The sequence below is a fragment of the Dromaius novaehollandiae genome, unplaced genomic scaffold (assembly GCF_036370855.1).
Source record: "Dromaius novaehollandiae isolate bDroNov1 unplaced genomic scaffold, bDroNov1.hap1 HAP1_SCAFFOLD_45, whole genome shotgun sequence".
Lineage (NCBI taxonomy): Eukaryota > Metazoa > Chordata > Aves > Casuariiformes > Dromaiidae > Dromaius > Dromaius novaehollandiae.
The window spans coordinates 1,187,234-1,210,831 of NW_026991505.1; the positions used below are offsets into that span (position 1 = coordinate 1,187,234).

General features: G+C 52.8%; 2 protein-coding genes across 2 annotated transcripts; one reads left to right on the top strand and one right to left on the bottom strand.

The window, feature by feature from the left end:
* Nucleotides 1-765: 765 nt before the first annotated feature.
* On the bottom strand, nt 766-1,701 carry LOC135327041 (olfactory receptor 14A16-like). The gene has a single exon (XM_064504660.1). The coding sequence runs from the start codon at nt 1,699-1,701 to the stop codon at nt 766-768; it is 936 nt and encodes a 311-aa protein (XP_064360730.1).
* Nucleotides 1,702-14,488: 12,787 nt separating this feature from the next.
* LOC135327042 (olfactory receptor 14J1-like) lies at nt 14,489-15,421 on the top strand. Its single transcript, XM_064504661.1, has 2 exons — nt 14,489-14,710; nt 14,867-15,421. Exons 1-2 carry the CDS (start codon nt 14,489-14,491, stop codon nt 15,419-15,421), a joined length of 777 nt encoding a protein of 258 aa, XP_064360731.1.
* The last annotated feature ends 8,177 nt before the right edge of the window (nt 15,422-23,598 follow it).

A 23,598-nucleotide genomic window follows, 5' to 3' on the forward strand; every position in this document is an offset into this window, starting at 1 on the left:
CTTCGCCATGAAGTCTGGCTCTGCGACCCAAGCACACTGGTGTGTTCGCCCACCCTGCCTCTTCACACAAGTTATCTGAAGACTGGTATTTCCCACCCCCAGGCACTTTCCAGCCCACTTCAGGCCCCTCCCCAGCTCTCCCCACCTCCCATTGCCTCTCCCAGCCCATCGCAGCAGAGCAGGACAGTCTGGGAATCACCCCACAGCAGTGTCCACCACAGGGTGCTGCAGGTATCTGCATACTTGACACCAAGCCTGAGCCCCTCGAATGGGCACAGCAGCTCCTGGGGTGGCAGAGAGTGGGTGTCAGCCTCCCCACCAGCCCTAAGACCTCCAATGGCACTAGGAAATGGAAGCCAGTCACTCTCTTGCCCCCCTGCTCTTGTCTCTAGGATGACAACCGCCACCTCAGCTGCCTCCCAACCAGCCCCACTCCCCAGGCCAGCACAAGTGTCCTGGTGCTGGGGCTCCTCCAGCAACTCCTGCTGCTCTCCAACCTCCCTTCCTAGTGTAAGACGAGCCCAGCCTTCAGGCACTGCACTGGGAAGATCCCTTTTATTACAGAGATGCTGTCACAGCAGCCAGCTCCGACCCAGGCACAGAAGGCCTCTGGTCAGGCAGACCAGGTTCATGCCTCTGGAGAAGTGTGATAAATACAAATATCTGTGTACAGAAATGATTTGCACAGATATAATAAACAAGCAAAGAAAAGCATAAGCCAGCCTGAGAGAAACTGGGAATCGTTCATGAAGAGAGAAGGGCAGCCTATGACTGGTAAAATACTACACGTTGAATCAATTTCCTCAGTGCCTCTTTGATCTCTTTGTTCCTCATGCTGTAGATGAGCAGGTTCAGTGTTGGAGGCACCACTGAGCACAGAACAGCCACCACCAGCTCCAGAGCTGGGGAGGACATGGAGGGGGGCTTCAGGTAGGCAAACATTGCAGTGATGACGAACAGGGAGACCACGGCCAGGTGCGGGAGGCACATGGAAAAGGCTTTGTGCTGGCCCTGCTCGGAGGGGATCCTCAGCACGACCCTGAAGATCTGCACGCAGGACAGCACAGTGAACACAAAACACTCACAAGCTACACAAAAACTAACCGCAGTAACCCCAGCTTTCCTGAAGTAGGAGTCAGAGCAGGAGAGCCTGAGGAGCTGGGGAATTTCACAGAAAAACTGCTCCACAGCATTGCCTTGGCAGAGTGGAATTGAAAATGTGTTCGCAGTGTGCAGCACTGCATTGAGAAAACCACTGGCCCAGGCAGCTCCTGCCATTTGGACACAAGCCCTGCTGCCCATGAGTGTCCCATAGTGCAGGGGTCTGCAGATGGCAATACAGCGGTCATAGGCCATGACAGTGAGGAGATAATATTCTGATGAAATGGAGAAAAGAAACAGAAAGACCTGGGCAGCACATCCTGAGTAGGAAATGGCCCTTGTGTTCCACAGGGAATTGGCCATGGATCTGGGGACAGTGGTGGAGATGGAGCCAAAGTCCAGGATGGAGAGATTGAGCAGGAAGAAGTACATGGGGGTGTGGAGGCGGTGGTCACTGGCTATGGCAGAGATGATGAGGAAGTTGCCCAGGACGGCAGCCAGGTAGAAGCCCATGAAGAGTGAGAAGTGCAAGAGCTGCAGCTCCCGTTTGTCCGCAAATGCCAGGAGGAGGAACTCGGTGAGGAAGCTGCTGTTGGACATTTCCTCCCTCTGGGCAGTGGGGACTGTCCAAGGAGGAGAAGACAACGAAGAGTTAGGAAAGACTCCTCTGAGCCAAGCCCATGCCATTTCTCATAGGCTCCCCACTTTGCACCCCCTCACCCCCCAATAAACATGTGCATTTCCTTTCCCAGTTTTGGGAGGACCTTCCCTCAGCCCCCTTGCTTTAGCTCCGTTTTGTGCTGGTTGAGTTTGCTGTGAGGAGCAGGGACCTCTGCCCACGGGCTCCAAAGGAGTCAGTCCTGCTCCACGGCAATGAGCACACAGCAATAGAGCTCTGATGTTCATTTTATGTCGGATGAAGGTCCCCTTTAACGGGGAAGAGCTTTGTAATATCTTCACACAGAGTTCCTGAGACTGTGGGCTGCTGCAGCAATGCTTAAGGTTGATTTTATAGTCATTTTGGCAAGGTTTTTTTCGATGCTCCCACCACACGTGGGGAGCTTTCTCTGAAGTTGTAGAAATCCTCATTTCTGTTGTTGGAGAGATGAAGACTACTGAGACCAGAGAGGAAAAAGCACTCCCCGTGGTTTAGCGCAGAGTCAGGACCGCTGATCTGTCTAGCAGATTCATTCCCAGCTGTCCTGTGCTTGCACCTCTCTCAGCTGGAGGACAACTGCCCTCCGAGGTTACTCTGAAAAAGAAACTGGGCTGTGATGAGAGCACAAAGGTCCAGGTTCAAAGTGCAGCTCTCCAAACTTCTCTCTTTCTCAGCCTAGACATGGAGGTGTGAGGGAGAAGGCGTGACATGGCTCCTGACACAGATGATCAGACCGAGGACTCTGTGATGTGGGTGCTGACACCCAAACGTCAACACTTGCATTCTGCTGGGTGGGAGAGGAGACACGGGGGATTGCTCAGAGGAAGGTGCCTGCACTGAGGGGGCCAAAGGGGAGTTGCTCCACGTCCCCCTTGCAGTGTCACCAGTCTCCTCTGACTCTGGCCATGGCTCTGCTGCCTGGAGCTGTTCCTGTGCCTTGTCCCCTCCAGGGCTCACAGACCCCGTGCCACCCTCTGCGTGCGCAGTGCTGCAGAACTCTGGTGGAGCTTTGAGGTAGCTCCTGCTTTGACCTTCCTCTCGGAAGATCCCCTCAGGAGATGTCCTGGGGGTGAGAACAAGCTGTGAACAGCCCAGGCTCACATGCACCCTCCCGATGGGAGAATGAACCTGCCCTGCCAGGGGTTGCTCCTTCTACCCAGAGCTTCTCCGCACAGTGTCACAGGGAGTTCCCCGGGTGGGCTGAGTGCTGACCCTCACGGGCAGCAGCGTCACTGCTCAGGACACGCAGCATCCCTGGAGTGCAGGGACACTGCTCTGAAGTGTGACCTGTGGAGACACGTGTGCATGCTCCGGCTTCACATCCCTAAAGCTGTGCCTAGGAGAAGAAAGCAGTGACGCCTTGTCCTTCTGACGGTGGGGCAAGGAATCCCTGCAGTGGAGCACCTCCTTCTCCTGCCCCACCCCGAGGAGCTGTGAGAGCCGTCCTGACAGATCGGCTCAGCCATGGGATGTGCCAGCTTAGAAGACCCCCGTAGGAACCACAGCTGCATGGCCAGGCAGCCAGATACCTACTGTGCCAAGGGCAGTGAAGACTTCCCCTCCAGCGAGCTCTCAGCTGTCCTCCCACTCCCGACTGCCATGAACTTCTCTCCGCCATGCCTTGTCGCATCTAGGCACTTTCAGGCAGTGCCCTGAGCCCTGCTGCTCTTTGCAGAGGAGCTGCTCCTGGACTGAGCAGCTCTCTGCAGAGTCTGCCAGGTTGCCATGAGCTCTTGCAGTCCCAGGAGCCTGGCCCAGCTCCGGAGCAGAGGCACAGCCAAAGGCAGGACTTTCTCCACCCCATGGGCTTCCTCAAGATGTGCCTGTTGGCTCCAGGGCTGACAGCTCCTGAGAGGCAGCAGGGTCCCTCCTGGGGAATGTGCTTTGAAGTAGGCTAAAGCAATCACCTATCTTCCCTCTCTAAACTATGGAGAGAGACTAAATCCAGCAGTGCAATTTTTCCTGTCGGAAGAGAGAGATGCCTAAGAGAAGTGGAGCCCTCCTCCTCTGGAATTCTCTATTCCCGTCACACAACTAGACAGGAATCCTTGACAGCGACAAGAAGGGAATTCATTCACCCATCCTTTGATTACCGATTCAGCTGAGTCAACCGAGCAACGTAATCTCAGGTTAGCTGCCCAAAGGCTGGATGGGGATTCCACACCATCCCATACGCACCACGAGCACAGAGCAGGGGGGGATCCCTCTTGCCTCTGGTTCTGCTGAGCACAAAATAGGTGTCTACACCCAAGCCCCTTGTCCAAGCTCCCAGTATAATTGGTGGAGATGGAAGGCAGAAGCGCTGGCAGAAACACCTGGAGGCACTTGAGGGGTGGTCCAAGACACAAGCAAGTGTTCGCAAGCTCTGATGAAGCAGTTATGAGACTTGCATCATTTTGCAGCATCAGCTGGAGGCCAGGAGAGGAAGGAATATCCTTGGCTGCCTGATATGACAGTAGATGCCCACATTTAGGACAACTAAACTTGTCACTGCTCTTTAAGTCCAGTGTTGGACTATGCAGCTGACCAAAACAAGAGCTGTCTCTCTCTGCAGGCTCCCTCGACTTTACTTGCTAGATCTCCTTTTGACACATGTATGTCCCTATTTTTCAGACACCTCATTTAAGTCAAATGCAGCGACTCAATGTCATATGGCCTAAAAATATTCCTCCAGCACCATGTCACATTCACAGTGGGAGAACCAGGAGAGTCACCTCATCTCCGGTTGCCGGGGAATGTCAGAGCCTGGCCAGGGGTTCACTGCTCTCCCTAATCAGCAGGTCAGGACAGAGGATCCCAGTGACCCCTTCTTAGCGCAGGCTGCAACCCAGCATCGGCTCTGCCCTACTCCTCATCCGGAGCCTTTCTGCCAGCAGGGCTTGCTCCTGAGTCAGGACAGACACAACAGCAGTGCCCTGCTGCTGGGGCCAAGGAGCTCAGTGACCAGCCAGCTCAGAAGGAATGATCTCCTCTCCCAGCAGCACCTAGCAGTCACATCTCTGCGATGAACAAGGCCAAGGACGTGTTTCATGAGACAGCAGAAGTGAAGACTACATTACTAAAAACCCACAGCGTAACTGCATCTTTTGAAGCCAGCTCCAGAAGCAGTAAGGGCATGCTCAGATGATGGCACCCAAGGAGAAGTCAAATCCACCCCCAACCTTGGAGGTCAAGCTTGTGCAGATGAGGGGTGAGGTGAGAGGCCAACCTGAGTCATAACTGCAAAGCAGAAAGCTTCACCTACTGCCTAAAGTCTAAGCTCTAAGAGGAACGCCTACAGCCTTAGGACCAAGCTGCCTCCCTCAAATCCCAGAGCCTTCAAGATATCTTCCAAGCCTAGCTTGAAGCTGGTTGACCAATCATTCCTTCACTTTGGGGCCTGTGTGTCACGGGGGGCTGAGAAACAATCCCTGACCACTGGCTGACTGGTGCTCTGAGGTGCTCGTGTGGGGCTGGCCGGAGTGCTGGGACTTGTGAGCTTTCTTCTGGGCGCTCAAGGAAGGGGATGCCACGTGCATCACCTGTTCCACCAACATCTCCCCCCTCCTCCCTGACCTGCCACATGGGGAAGGGCGCACCAGACCAGCGAATGGGAGCTCCGAGGTTGGTGGCCCCAGGGCAGCCCGTGTGCTGCAGCACAGAATCACAAACAATGCAGCACTTTTTCCGAGCTGGGCTTAAAGGCGGCTCGTTCACCCAAGACAACTTTGGTGAACGCGTCATTTGAGATGACATTTTCTGCCCCACTACCGCCTCGATCCACCACCAGGGTCAAGGGAAAAGCAAAATTCTTGATTCCAGATGACTGAGCTGACTCATATCATCCGTGCGAAGAACTTTACTGTTGCCTTTGGAGAGAAGGACTTCTAAAGAATGTCACTTCTACGATATTTGCCCAATTCTGTTTGCCAGCCTGACCTAGGCTGGCAAAACTGTGGATAACATCTGCTGAGGAAAGGAGCGTGTTCCTGCTGAAGAGCCTCACAATCCTCTTTTGTTGGCTATTGGAGAGCCCAAGATCACATAAGAGCCCCAAATTACATTTATACCACTTTCCTTGACCACCAGTTGGGAATCCCAGGGACTCAACATAGATGGCTTTGGTGAGTTCCATCACCTGCTCCTCTAAGCGCTGTTATTTCCACACTTTTTCCATCGCTGCATCTCCTAAAGATGACAAAATACTTTCAAAACGGACTGTTACATCCACTGCCAATGCCCAAGACCCTTTTACCAAGTCTGGCTTAAAGAGCTCATTGTTCTTATCCCTCAGATTGGGTTCCAGAAACACCACCCAGTCCATCCTCCTAAGCTCATTAGACGTCATCCTGTACAAGATGCTATGGCTCTTGACCCGGGACTCTTGGACTGCAGGACAATGACCAATAACATGGGATTCCCATGTTTCATTTCCCAGTGAAACATTCCCATTCAACAGGACATTCCCTGCATCCTTTCCTGGACCCTTCCCCTAAACCTCTAACCAAGCACTCCCTAGCTGGGTAGACATTGTCCCGGACTTGTAATGGTGTCAGAATTTTCCTGTGGGGAATAAACCTATAATGCACCAACCAATCATTATTGATGTTATTGTTCACAGAATTCTTGATACCGTGGCCCTGACTTTGCAGATTTATCCAATTTTCAGATTTGTGCTTTCTTCACCTATTTGGGCTAGGGAAGATGACCTTTGGAGCAGGTGTCTCCCATTCGCATGCTGCCTCCCCCTCTTCCAATGTGGCCAGAATCACAGTAATAGCTAATCTATCTGTTACTGATCATATTTTATCCACTCAGCCTTCTGCGGCAGTCCACAGATGCTTAAACATCGTCGGCCCCGATGTTCTTCACCCAGGTATCAAGCTTCTCTTGCAGCTCTGGCTTGGAAAGACCAACCCATGGGTCCAGCCCCAGGCCCAAATATCTCTCGGAGCTGCCCGGCTCCATCCTGTTTAATTTAGAGCCGTTCACCTTCCACAGATCACACTCACTGATGGTATCAGAGTCTTCTGTGGGCCTTATAAGGAACCCATGGCATTTCTCAGCCTGCAACCTCAGCCCTGCCAGTTGGCAGAACCCTTCAACCACTGTGATATTTCCCTGCATCCCATCTCACGAGTCAACAGGACTAGATCATCTGCAAACACCAATGATTTAACCCTTTTTCTGCCATGCTTAGATCCATTCCTGATCTTCTCCAACCTACATAACAGCGGGGCTATTGATAAATTGAACAGCATCGAGGACACTGGCTCTCCTTGCTTCACTCCAGTGAGGATCTCTATCGCCTCTGACTGCTTTCCCCTCTCCTCCAGCCGAGTTGTGGTGTTATCATACCTATCAGCTATGATACCTGTTACATAACCATCAATGCCTCTTTGTTTCAGGGCGTGAAAATATGGTGAACTGAATCGATGGCCTTTGTCAGATCCACAAAGACCACCCCCAGGGCTTTATATTCTCTTTTTGCATACTTTATCAGTATCTGGAGCACTTTCAGATCTTCCAAACAGCCTGAGGCTGATATAAAGCCCCTCTGGTGGCTGTTAATCAGACGTACTCTCATCATCTGGGCTGTCAGGATTCTTGAAAACAGCCTCAAGATAATCAACCTGATGGCAATGGGTCACCATTTGTTAACATCCAGATGTTTCCCTGGCTCTGAGGACTTTGGTATTAATATTGTTCTGATTGTTTGATCCCCACCTGGATCTTCCCAGCCAGCAGCCGGGCTCTGTGCATGAGGCAAAAATAGGTTTCTAATGATGTAGGCCAAATGTATAGAAAATGGCACTAAAAAATGAAACAGCAAAGAAATTAAGAAAAAGAATATGATGCAAAAAAGATGTTTTATTATACTTTCCATTTTGTGTGTGTGTGTGTTCTTATCGTCCTCCTTTTGTTTTGTTTTAATCTGTTGGACTTTGGGGGGTTGTTGTTTGTAAAGGAAAACGATTTTCAAAATTGGGGTGGGATTCAGTTACAGAAACACAGACTACTTGGCGCCACTGTAGACACCCTGGTGCCCTCTGCCCAGCCTCCATCTTCAGCTCCAGAGGGGCTCTGGTCTCCCCCAGGTCCTGTGTGATAGCTGCCAGTCCCAGGGAAACACTTCAGGAACACTGGGACCTCTAAAAGTGGCACTAGATGCTTGTGTTTAGGAAACTGAGCTCTGCCTGGAAAGTTGAAGAATATTCTTCAACATTAAAAAAAAGAAAAAAAAAAAGGCACATTTTAGCAGCTGAAATCACTGAATAATTTTAATACAATGTCAATGTTTTCCTATAGTGCCAAACTGGAAATTTCCAGGAAGCGTATTACCTCAGGAGAAAAAATGTTGATCTTCCCCAGTACTTGTGTTCCTACTGCTCTGTCTACTATACTGTGCATTTAATCTCAGTAATCTTTCCTGTATTTCTGCACATCCTTATTAAATGGACCATTTCTGAAGTCATCTGTTCAGAAGACTACCTGACTACACCCATTATGCATTGTCCATCCAGTTTTCCTCCTCCCGTTATTCTTTGTTCTTTCAGATACCTATCGGCTACCCAGCTGCTGCTTTGAACTTCAGGGATTTTTAAGCTTGCCTTCTCTTTCAGTAGTTTGTCTGATTGTCTCATTAGTGAACTCCGTAACTGTGTTCATAGCTATCCTTTTCTATCTCTTTATCTGAAACACTTCCAGTAAGGTTATTCCCTGTGGAAAGTGGCCTTCAGTGGAGACAACCTGGTCTTAATGTACCGTTGAGAAATGCATTTTTTTTTAATCTAAACTATACCATGTTTTCTCTTTTTTCGCAGCCAAGAAAAATCTTTCTGTGTCTGTTTGCAGGTAGTTCTCTAAATAAAGCAGGTGGGAATTGATTCATACGAGCTGTAACATTTGCCTACAGACTTCAGTAGAAAAAGGTTAGATATGAGGAGGAGTTATGTGAGTCCCAGGTGGCTGAGAAGAGAAATGGTGGGGCTGAGGGCATGGGGGAGAAGACAGTGCAGTGTCTGACCACAAGTATCCTCCTTTTCCTGCATGTCTGAACTTCATTAGGAGACAATCTGAATCAGCATCAGTTACAGAAAGTTGGTAAAACTTATTCATGAAGCTGAAAAATGAAGAAAATTGAAAAAGGAACCCCCCACCCCCTAAGGATTCTTTTCTATTAGGTGCTCATTGCAACCTTCCTTTTTCAGCTACATTCCTGAAATCTCTCCAATTAGCCACATGACACTTGAAAACTGAAGACAGTTACAGGAAGAAACACTGCTCCTTAGGATCCTTTTTGTGTTTAATGAGCCCTCTGGTGCATTCGTGCAGACACTGAAAGGAGATTGAACAAACCTCTCAAGAAGTTAAAGTCAGAAGCAAACTCAACGGTTTCTTAGAGCGTTAATGGGTCCCACTGGGGGCCATTACCTGCAAAGCTGTTAACGGGAAGTACAAGACGAGGTGCCCTTCCCTGGAGGCTGGTTAGCATAGAAAATCAGAGGCAGCAGTTAGTCAAAGGAAGTGTACAGGAGGCCTCAATTCCAAGTAAGCCCTTGATGTGTTTTATCAAGCAAAATGGTCAAGCACAAACGTCCAGCCCTGCAGAAGGGTGATCCTTTCCCTCACACGTTGCTCAGGGCTCTTCCTGGGGCGAGGAGGAGGGGCAATGCCGAGTGTGGGACAATGGTACAACACCTCCTGGTCTCCCTGAGGGGTGAGCAGGCAACGAGGCCCTGGTGCTGTAAGGAAACAGTGTCTTCTCGCAGGCCTCGCTGGTGGAGAAGGCAGCTATAGCCAAGGTGACAAAGACCTCAGTTCTGCCAGGGACTTTCAGCCTTGCCACCAACCTTGGCCATCCCCATCACAGACATCCTCCACTGTCCCATGCCTGCTCCTGTTTCCCCGCAGACCTTAGCCACCTTCTCCCTCCCTACACACTCTGTTTCCCCACCTTTGACCTGTTTCACTCTCCCTAGTTCCACCGATGTCTCTCCATCCTCACTGGGTGTTGCTTGAAAAACAAAGCTTTGGGCTCCTGAGAATTTGCTGATGCCCAAGTTGCCCAGCAAGCCACCTGGCTTCTTTCAAAGCCCTGCTAGAGCTCCTCACTCACCTGCAATATCCCAGCCCCAAATGTGCTTGTATCCTGTGCAGTGACTTGCACATCCTTGTTCTTGTGTTCTCCTAAAATCACAACTGCATTTCCTTTAAAGGTGACCATTGCATGCTCTCTGTGTTCTCCATCCTGCCTGCATCAGCCACACTCCGACCTGCACACAGCTCTTTCCCTGCACGCATATGTGTCCTGGTAATGTTCCTGCTCCGCCTGCCATAGTGGGACCTCACTCCAGGAGATTCACACATCCTCCAGAGAAGGGTCAGCTCTGTGGGCATGATTGAGCTCTGTCCACCCACTCTCCAGCAGCATGCATTCCCCATCTCGCAGGCTAAGGCATGCACGCAAGATGGAAATGTCTCTGTCATCCCTGATAGGGTGAGAGGCCTTCAGCCCTGCCATGTTCCTAGCACTCAGCTCCTCCCCCTCTGCCCACAGACATAACCTTCTTTAATTGTCTGGGCTCAAACATGTGTGTGAGGATTTACTGAAGCCCTTATCCACCACTGCCTTTCTCACTGCCTTCTCCTCAACCCTCTATCCCACCGGCCAGCGCTGCCTCTCAGCTGTGACCCAGTGGCCTTTTGGAAGAAGCCTTGGGCTTCCTGGGTTTTCCTGGTGCTTTTTACAACCTTTCTGGCTTCCTCCAGAGATCTTAGGATGGGACAATTTGCTATTGGCTCTAATAGGGGCCTTTATGACCATCTCTTAGGAAACACTTGCATTTTTATGACTCCTCTGTGTGTGTGTGTGTGGAGCAATAGCCATGGAAAAGCACCAAATATACCAAAGCAGGCACCCAGTGGACTGCCAAGAAGAACCCTCTGAGATATCCCCAGGCCTGTGGCTTCAGGGCAAGACTTCTCACTGTGGAAGTGGATCCAGCCTCATCCACTCTCTAGAGAGGCAAATCAGTGGTGTCCATGCCATCTGAGGCCTGAAGAGGTGGGTTCTGGTGAGACCACCCTTCGTTGGGCCCATTTTAGATGTGTACTTTAGGATGGGGAACCATGCCTTGTATTCATCATGTTGATTACATTGAGGCTGCCTACACAGGATGTCCTCATGAAAGTGAGGTTAAACAGGGGAGCTAAGCCCTGGCTTGTCCTTTGGGCCTTTCTGAAGATGCATAAAACATTTGCCTTTCCTCAGTCTCAGGATCTCCATGACCTTTCAAAGATGATACAGAGCGGCCTCGCTATGACTTTGGCTTGTTCTCTCAGCATCCTTGGATGCAGCCCCTCGGGTCCCATGGGCTCTTCAGGACCGAATTCGCTCAAGTAACCCCTGACTTGGTCCTCATCCACTAATGGATGGTATTTTTTTCCATGAGTCCTGCCTCTAGGCACAAAGGCCTGGGAAGCTCTGCTAGCAGAAAGTGAGGCAAAGAAGACATTCAGTAGCTCAGACCTGTCTGCATCTACTCTTACTAAATTCTCTGCCCCATTTAGAAGTGGGCCCACATTTTCCTTGTTTATTCTTCTGCTGTTAATGAAGCAGCACCAGCTCATCTTGGTGCCTGTGATGTCCCTTGCAACTGTCAGCTCTAGGGGAGGTTTGGTTCTCCTAATGCCATGCCCAGACAGCATCTCTAAATTTCTTCCATTGTAACCTGTCCCTGCTTCCACCTCCTGTGTGCTGCTCGTTTGCATTGGAGCTCAGCCTTGAGGTCCCTGTGTTGCCAAGCCATCTCTGCCAGCTTGCCTGAGCTCCTTTGCTGGTCAGAGCTGCTTCCCACAGGATCCCCCCTTCCTGTGTCCTGAATAAGTCAAAGTCTGCCTGTCTGATGTCCAGGGTCTGTACCCTGCTACTCTCCACACTAAATTCCCCTCAGGATCTGAGACTGTACTATTTTCATGGTGACTGCAGCCAAGGCTGCCGCTGAGTATCACATCTCCAACCACTTCTTCTGAGTTTGCAAGTACAGATCCAGGTGACTCACAATGGCAGCTGGTCTCAGAGCTGCAGCTCCTCCTGCCTCTGCCCCAGGCAGAGTGCGGTTGCGTACATTTGGGCTGCAGGACCTCAGCTGTGGCGCTAGGGCCGAGCACAGAATTGCCACGGTGATCCTGTTGCCGAAAGCCAAGGACCCCATGTATGGTAAGGCCCCTTTTCAGAGCAGAGACATGCTGGACTTAACGGCAGATCACCATGCCACGATGAAATGAGGTTCCCACCAGGAGAGAAAACCCTGCAGTCCCCAAAGCCAGGCAGACAGGGCTTGGTTGTGCAACCATGACAGGAGAGGAGTTTTCTGCCTGAGCTGTCTCTGCAGCACCACTGGGCCTGTGACAGAAATGAAGCTGATCTCCAGGAAGGAGTAGATCCTGCTGAGGACATCCCTGGAGGTGGGCAGCCTGCGATCCAGCTACGCTGTGATCATTGTTAGCATGTTCCCTGTTTCTGTCATCACGTGGGTGAGCAGAGGTTCAGGGAGAGGAGAACCATCAGTTTGAGAACATGGGCGCACGAGTAGAAACCCTGGTGGGGAGTGTCTCCCATTCCTGCAGCACCCTTGGACGTAGGTGGGATGGGCCTTGCCTCCATACCACAATGTTGTCATTCAGTTGCTGGCATACAGGCATCTCACCCCTCTGAGATGCCCTGGGGAGTCTGTCCAGCACCCATCCAGAAGGGCATGGCTTCCCTGTAGGTCCTGCGCTGTATTTTCCAGTGGTTGTGTTGGCACCCCAGCCCCCTGACACAGCACTAGAGGCCTTTTTTATTCATTCCGATGAGAGCTGTGAGTTAACTTAGGACTCTGCAGTGCAGAGATGGGCACTCATCTTAGCTTTGTAGTAACTTGGGCTCTAATAACCACGGTTGACGGAGCCTGGAGAGAAACCTCACTCTCCTTATGGCGAGCTCCTCTGGTCAGCTGAACAGGTCTGCAGGCTGCCAGGATGTGGTTGATTAAGGCAGGCTCAGATGCCCTAAACATACGCCTCTGGTGTCCTTTCAGGTTGCCAAGGATAGTTCCCCTCCAGCCCGCCCCAGGCCATAGCTGATGCTCCGGAAGGATGTGGGTCTTTGAGAATTGCTCCATAGGAGCTTGAAGACATTTGAACATGTTTTGGATCACCTCTGGCACCTCGGATGTCACCAGCTGTTTGTGTGTGAGCAACTGACTCCTGCCCTCTACCTCCATGGATTAGAATTCAAGGAGCTCCCGTGCAGACACAAATTTTGTGCACACATGAATTGAGGGAAGAGGAATCCCACCTCCTCTGGGTCTGCGGCATGCACAGGAGGGAGAGGAATTGCCCCAAAGCCTCTAAGCAAAGAAGAGGCACCTGCATTGACTCATCTGAATCACTGCCCTACATGGGAAAACAACCCCCTCCCTATCACTTTCCACATGTCCTGCCTAGTAACTGGGGAGGAATAGGGATTTCCAGAGGAGGACAGTTTCACCTCTCTTAGACAACGATGCTCTGATAGGAGACATCACACTGCTGGACTCCACTGCTCTCTCTACAGTTTAGAGGGGGAAGATAGGTGATTGCTTTAGCCTGCTTCAAAGTACATTCCCCAGGAGGGACTCTGCTGCCTCTCAGGAGCTGTCAGCCCTGGAGCCCAGAGGGACATCTCGAGGAAGCCTGTAGGGCAGAGAAAGTCCTGCCTTTGGCTGTGCCTCTGCTCCTGAGCTGGGCCAGGCTCCTGGGACTGAGAGAGCTCGTGGCAACCTGGCAGACTCTGCAGAGAGCTGCTCAGTCCAGGAGCAGCTCCTCTGCAAAGAGCAGCAGGGCTCAGGGCACTGCCTGAAAGTGCCTAGATGCGACAAGGCATGGCAGAGAGAAGTTCATGGCAGTCTGGAGTGGGAGGACAGCTGAGAGCTCTTTGGGGAAGAAACGTTCACAGCCCTTAACACAGTAAGTCTCTGGCCACCAGCAACGCAGCTGTGGTTCCTAGACCTAGACCTAGACCTAAACCTGGCACATCCCACAGCTTATAGTATCTGTCAGGACGGCTCTCATGGTTTCTCTGATGTGGAAGAGGAGGATGTGCTCCAGGGCAGGGAGTATTTGCCACACCATCAGAGGGACAAGGCCTCACTGTCACCTTCTCCCAGGGATGGCGTCAGGGGTATGAAGTGTGGGTGTGCACACATATCTGCAAGGCAGAGCAGTGTCCCTGTGCCCCAGGGTACTGTGTGCAAGGTTCAGCGCTCGGCCTGCCCGGGGAACTCCCCACGGTGCAGCAGGGAGAAGCTCTGGGTGGAAGGAGCGACAGCCAGCAGGGCAGGTTCATTCTGCTGTAGAGAGGGTACTGCATAGGTCGGGGCTGCTCACAGCTCTGCCTCACCATGAGGACCTTCCCAGATGGGGACTTTTCAAGAGGAAGGATGAGTCACTGGGTACGTGAAAGGGAAGCAGCTTTTCGGAGTCTGTGATGTTAGTTTCCACCACTGGCCGGGAGGAAATGGAAACAGGTTTGGGGGTTTAGATGTGGGAATGAGACTCCTAAAATGTTACTCCAAAAGATCAAGAGGTCTGTGAGGAGCCTCCAAAAGCCCCTTCATTCCCTCTGCCCCCCGCCACCCGCAAGCACCAACATCTCTTTTGCAGTTATCATCATTCTCATCAGAGCTTTTCTGAGCTGCAGTCCCCACTGCCCCGAGGGAGGAAATGTCCAACAGCAGCTTCCTCACCGAGTTCCTCCTCCTGGCATTTGCGGACAAACGGGAGCTGCAGCTCTTGCACTTCTCACTCTTCCTGGGCATCTACCTGGCTGCTGTCCTGGGTGATGTCCTCATCATCACAGCTGTAGCCAGTGACCACCGCCTCCACACCCCCATGTACTTCCTCCTCAAACTCTCCATCCTGGATTTTGGCCCCATCTCCACCACTGTCCCCAAATCCATGGCCAATTCCCTGTGGAACACAAGGGCCATTTCCTACTCAGGATGTGCTGCCCAGGTCTTTCTGTTTCTTTTCTCCATTTCATCAGAATATTATCTCCTCACTGTCATGGCCTATGACCGCTATATTGCCATCTGCAAACCCCTGCACTATGGGACACTCATGGGCAGCAGAGCTTGTGTCCAAATGGCAGCAGCTGCCTGGGCCAGTGGTTTTCTCAATGCAGTGCTGCACACTGCGAACACATTTTCAATTCCACTCTGCCAAGGCAATGCTGTGGAGCAGTTTTTCTGTGAAATTCCCCAGCTCCTCAGGCTCTCCTGCTCTGACTCCTACTTCAGGAAAGCTGGGGTTACTGCGGTTAGTTTTTGTGTAGCTTGTGAGTGCTTTGTGTTCATTGCGCTGTCCTACGTGCAGATCTCCAGGGTCGTGCTGAGGATCCCCTCTGAGCAGGGCCGGCACAAAGCCTTTTCCATGTGCCTCCCGCACCTGGCCGTGGTCTCCCTGTTCGTCATCACTGCAATGTTTGCCTACCTGAAGCCCCCCTCCATCTCCTCCCCAGCTCTGGAGCTGGTGGTGGCTGTTCTGTGCTCAGTGGTGCCTCCAACACTGAAGCTGCTCATCTACAGCATGAGGAACAAAGAGATCAAAGAGGCACTGAGGAAATTGATTCAACATGTAGTATTTTACCAGTCATAGGCTGCCCTTCTCTCTTCATGAACGATTCCCAGTTTCTCTCAGGCTGGCTTATGCTTTCTTTGCTTGTTTATTATATCTGTGAAAATCATTTCTGTACACAGATATTTGTATTTATCACACTTCTCCAGAGGCATGAACCTGGTCTGCCTGACCAGAGGCCTTCTGTGCCTGGGTCGGAGCTGGCTGCTGTGACAGCATCTCTGTAATAAAAAGGGATCTTCCCAGTGCAGCGCCTGAAGGCTGGGCTCGTCTTACACTAGGAAGGGAGGTTGGAGAGCAGCAGGAGTTGCTGGAGGAGCCCCAGCACCAGGACACTTGTGCTGGTCTGGGGAGTGGGGCTGGTTAGGAGGCAGCTGAGGTGGCAGCTGTCATCCTAGAGACAAGAGCAGGGGGGCAAGAGAGTGACTGGCTTCCATTTCCTAGTGCCACTGGAGGTTTTAGGGCTGGTGGGGAGGCTGACACCCACTCTCTGCCACCCCAGGAGCTGCTGTGCCCATTCGAGGGGCTCAGGCTTGGTGTCAAGTAGGCAGATACCTGCAGCATCCTGTGGTGGACACTGCTGTGAGGTGATTCCCAGACTGTCCTGCTCTGCTGGGATGGGCTAGGGAGAGGCAATGGGAGGTGGGAAGAGCTGGGGAGGGGCCTGAAGTGGGCTGGAGAGTGCCTGGGGGTGGGAAATACCAGTCTTCAGATAACTTGTGTGAAGAGGCAGGGTGGGCAAACACACCAGTGTGCTTGGGTTGCAGAGCCAGACTTTGTGGCGAAGGAGCTGAGACATAAAAAGTGCACAAGAGCGTGGTCTGTGCCCTCTGCCTGCTTCCTCTGCAGACCTTGTGGGGCACAACCAGGAGACTTTCAGATGTGGCTGAAGAATGGCTAGTGGTCCTCCCGCTGACGCCAGTCTCCCGCTGCCATCTTCCCCCCAAAGGCGGGCTTCCATAGGGCATCTGAGCCCCTGCGTCAGAGCTCAGTCCTAAGGAAAAGTGTCTTAGGAGCCATGTCATAGCTTGATGCTGCCTGCATACACCCAGTGCAATGCACTATTGCCTTCTGCCATCCTCCATGCAGAGGCATGCCACACCAGGGCATCATTTCCTCGGTGCACAAGAAGTCTAGGTTGGGCTCCATGACTCTGTACTTGCTGTCCTGAGAAAATGATTCAGAAAAGGGCCATGGTCGGGATGGCTTTGCCACACTGTGATGGAGGCTGTGCTGTGCTGGAGTGGCTGGCAGTGCCCAAGGGCATGGGAGGGATTTGCTGGAAGTAGTTTGGGAAGTGGCTGTCGTGATCACCCAAGAAAACCCAGTTTGTCCAGCTGTGCACATTGTTCCAAGGAGTGCAGAGGAGGGAAGACATTTATGGTGGGTGGAGGGGTAGGGCCTGAGGTTTCAAAGTGCTGCTGAGTGCTTTAGTAGGTGATAAAAGAGACCTCATAATCAACAAAACAGGGCAGGAGGGGGCCCACCCCAAGTGTGTGCACACAAGGACACAAGGACAAGGCAGGGCAGGAGCAATCCGGGAGGTTTCTGGAGTGCAGTGATGATAACACTGTGACACGGGTGATCACGGAGTCAATGAGGGCAGGCACTTTGCTGGACCTGATACTCACTGACAAGGAAGAACTGGTTGGGGTTTTCAAGACTGGGGGCAGCCTTGGCTGCAGTGACCATGAGATGGTGGAGTTCAGGATCCTGAGAGGAGGGAGGAGGGCAAAAAGCAGGATCACAACCCTGGGCTTCAGGAGAGCAGACTTCAGCCTCTTCAGGGACCTGCTTGGAAGAATCCCATGAGATACAGTCCTGGAGAGAAGGGGGAGGTCCAAGAGAGCTGGCTGATTTTCAAGGATTACCTCCTCCAAGCTCAAGAATGGTCCATCCTGATAATCAAGAAACAAAGCAAAGGTGTCAGGAGGCCTGCATGGATGAACATGGAACTCCTGACTGAACTCAAGCATGAAAAGGAAGCATACAAGAGGCAGAAACAGGGACAGTTGACCAGGCAGGAATATAGAGCTGCTGTCCAAGCATGCAGGAAGCCAAAACCCACCTGCAGCTGTCTCTGGTGGGGGACATGAAAGGCAACAAGAAGGTCTTTTGCAGGTATATCATCAGCAAAAAGAAGACTAGGGAATATGTGGTTGCAGCACAGAATAGGGCAGGGGACATGGTAACAAAGGACATGGAAAAGGCAAAGGTTTATAGTGCCTGCTTTGTCTCAGTCTTTCCTGATGAGACATGGCTTCAGGAATCTCAGGCCCCTGAGACTCATGGGAATATGAGAGGTGAAGATTTACCCTTGGTAGAGGAGGCTCAGATTAGAGAAGATTTGAACAAACTGGACATACACAACATCCACTGCTCTCCCCTCCTCCACCCAGCCAGTCTTTCCATCACAGAGGGCTTTCAGGTTGGTTAAGCATAATTTCCCCTTGGTGAGTGCAGGCTGACTACTGCTGATCACCTTCTTATCCTTCATATACTTGGAAATGGCTCCCAGGACGAGCTGCTCCATCACCTTCCCAGGGATTGAGGTGACGCTGACTGGCCTGCAGTTCCCTGGGTCCTCTCTCTTGCCGTTTTTGAACACTGGAGTGACATCTGCTTTCTTCCCGTCCTCAAGCACCTCTCCTGGTTGCCATGATCTGTCAAAGATAATTGAGAGTGGCCCAGCAATGACGTCCGCCAGCTCCCTCAGGACTTGTGGATGCATCCCATCAGGGCCCATGGACTTGTGTAAGTTGTTTGCTGAAGTGATCCCTAACCCAATCCTCCTCTACCAAGAGAAAGTCTTCCTTTCTCCAGATTCGCCCGCCCCGCCCCGGACTCTAGGTCCTGGGATTCCTGAGGACCAGTCTTACCAGTAAAGACTGTTAGGCACGGAGGGCCAGATTCATGGCTCACTGTGGTGGCAGTGGACATGGTGAATGGGCTCCCACTCACCTGCCCGGGGCTGTCATACATGAGACAGGACCAGTGGCAGACACCATCCTTCTGGCAGGGAATCTGGAGGCAGCTTGGAGAGCACATGGGATCTCCAGGGGCACCACGTGCTGGGGGCGTGCAGTGGATGGAGCCTCTCGAAAGGAGAGAACATTTGATGCGTAGCTGGAAAAGGTAAAGACCTGTCCCCTTGCAGTGGTAAATTCCAGCTCTGATTGTTCATTCCAGGCCTGATGTCAACATCTGTATCGAGGGGGAAGAGCCAGCCCTGAGCAGCCTCTCTCCTGGCCCAGACTCCCAAAGACCCTTGGAGGACAGCGGTCTGCTGACCCCTGTGTGGGGCACAGCCAGGGCTAGGCAGGGACTGGGCACTGGTGGGAGGCTGCCAAAGCAGGAGGGCTGCAGGGGGATGGGGCACATCATTGGGACTGTGCCAGGGGGATGTTTCCCCACCCCTGAAGGTACCCTGCCCTGTGAAGTGCCTGCAGGGCAGGTCTGTGGGACCACGTGCAGGGCAGCAGGGCTGGGTGCAGGCTGGAGCCAGGACACTCCTCACTGCTCCATTGCCAAGAGGCAGCTGTGCTGCACAGAGCAGGAACCAGCTCTGCAGGCCCTGCAGGCCCTGGGAAGCTCATTCGGGTGAGCAGCGTTAAGGCAAGGGCTGGGAGCCAGCTGGCAGCTTGGGAGCCCATTGGGGAAGGCCTCCTGGCACTGGTATCACAGCCCAGCCCCACTCTGGCAGCCGGCAGAGCATGCCCTGGGGCTGTGCCACATCATGATGGCCCCTGGCACTGTAGGCCCAGCTCATCCCCTCTGTGGGAGACCTCCAACAGAGCCATTTCCCATCCCTGTCCCAGGCCTGGCCTCCTCGGGTTCTCTCCTGTCACTCACCCATGCCCTGGGGACAGCTGAGACCATTCCTCTCTTGGGAAGAGGCTCCACAGGCAGTATCCAGGGCAGAGCCCTCTCTGCCAGGTCCCAGACCCCAGAGCAGCACCTCCATTGCACTCAGGTATCTCCCGCCTCTCCCTCCCACGCTGCTGAGGCCCCCAAGCTGCCCCTGGACCCAAGCAAGACAGGGCTCGCTAGTGATCCTAACTGGAAGACTATTGTACATCGAGGAGTTGGTGATCCACATAACAGGTAACCTGAGCAGGCACAGGCATGTGCCGTGCTGTGCTGCACCTTGCTGCACGTACAGCTTGGCCTTCAAGCCTGTGCTGTGCTGCACATATCCCTTGGCTGCAGGACAAACTTTCTTGTCGTATTGTAACACCTGCCTGTAGACAGCTCCCATTTGCTCTTGGCAATTCCACCACCTGTGTGCCCTTGTCTTTATCTCAAGAGAAGGAGCAAGTTCTCATGCAAACCTCCTTTTGACACTATAAATGATGAATAGGATTGTTTTCTTCTGAGGAAATCCTGTAAGAGCCCTAAAGAGCAAGGTGCTGGTGAACCTCTCCATGGATGGGATCTGCACCGTGTGCTGTGCCATGCCATGCCCTGATTGGAGGTCTGTCCAGTGCTGCACAGCTTGGGGTTCTCAGCATCTAAGGGAACGTAATATTGTCTTTCCTCTTTTTTCCTTCTTGTGTTATCTCCAATAAATGGTATTTTAAGCAATACCTTATAGAGTCTGAGTGCCTTTCTTGCTGGGATCATAAGAAACACTACCCTGGTGCCCTGCACTGGTATGGAACAGGCTCTCCCTCCTGATCATTGCAACAGCTCCCAGGAGCACAAGAGGCACCCTGGGATGGGAGGTGCAGGGTGAGCAGCGCCAGCCCCAGTGCTCCCCCAGCAGCCCCTCTGAAGCCAGAGCAGCCCCCAACAGTTGTGGCAGGGACTCGCTGTTGGTCACGGGGAGTCTAGGATGTGCCTGGAGCTGAAACCACAGGCACCGCTCTTTAGAGTGCCCATAGATGAAATGCAGAGTCCAGGTGCGCAAGAGCGGCAGCTCACCAGAGCATTCCCTTCTACTTCATAGTCTTCTTTCAGGACTGCTTTCCAGTGAGTGATTCCCTACCTGGGGTTTGTGGGAGGAGCTGTTGGAGACCTCCTCACTTCCCCTCAGTCCTGCTCTGCTCTGTTGTCAGCCCACGGGCACTGCCACAGTCCCTCTGGCCTGGGTAAAGGTGAGTCTCCATGTGCCCTCCTCTGACCCCAGGTCGGAATAAGCAGTGCCTGTCTCTGCTCAGTCCAAAGCAGGTGCTCAGAGCAGGCTGGGGGAACAGAAGGAGAAGGTGCAATAGGCACAAGGGCACAAGCAGCAGCAAGGGGCATTTCAGCTGGGTATTAGGGAAAAAACTGTCAGCATCAGAGTGGAGCAGTAGTGTCAGCATAAGTAGTGGTGCAGGGGCCCAGAGATTTTCAGAACTTGTCTGGACAAAGTACTGACCAACACAATCTAACTGGGAAGTTAGCCATGCTCAGAGCAGAGGGTGTGGATATAGACCTCCAGATATCCCTCCTGACCCAGATCCTCTAGGATGGGGAAGAGGTCCCAGGGCATGGTAGCACACTCCCATGGGGATGAGACCTTTCTACAAGTTTGCCACTGGTAGATGAGGAGCTCTCTGTCACTCTCTCGTCTCTGAGAGGTGGGACTCAACCACATGCTGGTCCCTGTGACAACCCTCAGGGACTGCCTTTCCTGAGGAGTGAAGGTGCCCTGAGGACCATCCTCAGCTCTGAGCAGCTGGGAGTGGTGAAGCCACAATGCTCAGTCTGCAACAGCAGCAAAGGGGCAGAGCAGCAAGAATGGGTACAGGGAGGGGAAACGGGAGAGATGTGGCTCTCAATCAAGAGGCAAGTACAGCAGCCAGTGGAAAAGCTCTTCCATTTCCCACCTGCATCATTTGGCTGTGCATTTGAGCCTTCCCCAGACACAGTCCCAAGAGCCACTAGCCAGCCCTGACCTTCTGGACCCTGGCATTCACAGTTCCCCATTACTACTGTGCTGCCACCATGGATGGTCTTGGGTGCAGACTTCTCCCAGATGTGGCTGCAGAATTTCACCAGTTGCTCCTGGAATTCAGGCTCGATCTCACTGTTATGAAGCTCTTCCAAGGGTGGCAGGTCCCTCTTGCTGGCCGGCTAGTCAAAACCAAAGCACTTCCAGTCTGGGGAGATCTGGTGGAGGCATTCCCGGGAATGGTTATAGAGCTGGGTTTCCCGGCTGCTACCTGTGGAGGTAGGCCAGGGAGCAAGCTCACAGGGCTTGGGCTTTTGTTGCCTTATGCTGAAATGCAGCTGTCCAGAGCTGGACACATCCTGCCCTTCCTGAAGTAAAGCACTGGCAACAGCACCATTCCCCTACCAGGCTTTAACTTCAGCACATTCTCCAGGTACGCGTCCTCAGAGATTTCCTCCCCATCCACCTTCAGGTGCAATGTGAAGTCCTGCACGGCCCAGACAAAGGTCAGGAAGAACTAGGAAACTTTATCTGAATCCTCCAGTTCATCTCCACTCTCCCGAGGTGTTGCTTTCACCTTTACATTCTCCGTCAGCTTTGTCACATAGCTGGGGAGCTGGCTAAGGAAACAGAGACCCTGGATCCTCATGCAGGGAGGGGCTAACCCTAACTCTAACCCCACCCTCCCCAGCCATCAGCATTTGATGGGGAAAAGGGGAGATTCTGCATGGACAGAGAGCAGCCTGGAGTCACCAGCAGGAGTAGGGCTCAAACCCTCAGCCCTGAGATCTGGAGCACAGGATCCCTGAGGATCCAGAGCCTGGTCACTGGGCATCACTAGCAGGCTCTGATCTCCCCATAAAAAGCAGCCGTTTGAGGAGCTGAGATGTGTGAACCCCTTAGCTACTGCTGAGGGAGATGGGGCATCCCTGGTGCTGCTGCCCCACTGAGGACACTGCAGCCGGTCCATGTCTTGCTGGTCGATGGTGCCCTTGCTGTTATAGACCAGAGTGCGGGACAGCAGTACAGCTAGCACAAAGATCCATGCGTCATTCTTGGTGTTTCCCAGGAACAAACAGCCTTGGCTCATACCAAGAAACTCTGTGCAAGGCCCCCTAAGAGTGAGCAAAGCCCCAAATCCCCAGGCCCTGAATGCCTAACCATGGGCCATGGCAGGGTCAGCTTTTTGGAGAGACCCCCACACGCGACATCACCATGTCTTCCTATAGCCGCTTTGTCTTCAACTCTTAACTCTGAGAGTCCCACAGGCTTCTGATTATTAAAGGACTCCCTGAGCTCCCCATTCCTGGTCTGCTGAAGTTTACCAGCAAGTGCTGAGGAATTTGGCAGCTTGTCAACCTCACGAGCCTTCTCCTAGCTCCTCTGGCTGTCAGCACCACAGAGACAGCTCCAGTTCAAAAGCCTGGAGCTCCCGGCCAGCCACCGGATCTCAAAAGGCCCACCAGCCTGATGGCTGCTGAGTAATCAAAGATCCAGAAAGAGAGGGAGAGTGGCTGTGAAGAGGCGGTGTCCCACAAACTGTCATGGGCCCAGCCACAGACTGGCTCCAGTCCCCTGCAGACAGCCAGCATCCCAGGCAGAATGAGGGCTCTGACAGGTGAAGGCAGAGGTGAAGGATGCCAGACAGGACTTCCTCAGCCAGAAGACTTTATCCAGTTAGGGCTACACTGGCCTCCTTCCCCACAGCCTCTGTCTCTTCCTGGCACACCAGTGCAGGCAATGAGAACACCTTGAGTCCTGCCACATGCCTGGGCCCTTGAGAGCTTCCACAAAGTTCTCTGTAGGCACAAAAGGAAGCCTCTGCTTCTCCCACACCTTCTCCGCATCACCCCGCCCTTCAGTGTCCAGGAGCACCAGCGTGTGTCCAGGCTGACAGGGCTGAGGCGCACACCACAGCCAGATACCTTTGGTATGGGCCTGCATGGGGAAGGCCAGGGAGAAACCTGTGGAGGGGATGCAAGGGGCTCAGCAGTGTCAGCTACAGAGCAGGAAAATGGAGGCATCTTTGCCGCCCAGGGCCGGGACCTGTGTGGCTCCCCACCTCTCTCATCCATCCTCTCACAACCCAGCCTGTTCATGAGGTGGGACTTGCCAGCGCAGTACAGCCCTGTGATGGCCACCACCACCACCACGGGCTGTGCAAACTATGACAGCACCTGCAGGGTCTTCTGCTGCCCCACCAGCCCCTGCCTCTGTGTGCTCTCAATCAGGCACCTGGGCACTTCTATGGAGGTTTCAGATGCCATTGCTCATGGCAAACACAGCTTGCAGAGGGGACAGTGAAACAGGTATTTGAGGCCTT

Coding starts and splice junctions, on each gene's coding strand:
- LOC135327041 (XM_064504660.1), bottom strand. CDS start 1,701: ATGTCCAACAGCAGCTTCCTCACCGAGTTCCTCCTCCTGGCATTTGCG.
- LOC135327042 (XM_064504661.1), top strand. CDS start 14,489: ATGTCCAACAGCAGCTTCCTCACCGAGTTCCTCCTCCTGGCATTTGCG. Junction 14,711..14,866: donor TTGGCCCCATCTCCACCACT/GTCCCCAAATCC, acceptor ATCTGCAAACCC/CTGCACTATGGGACACTCAT.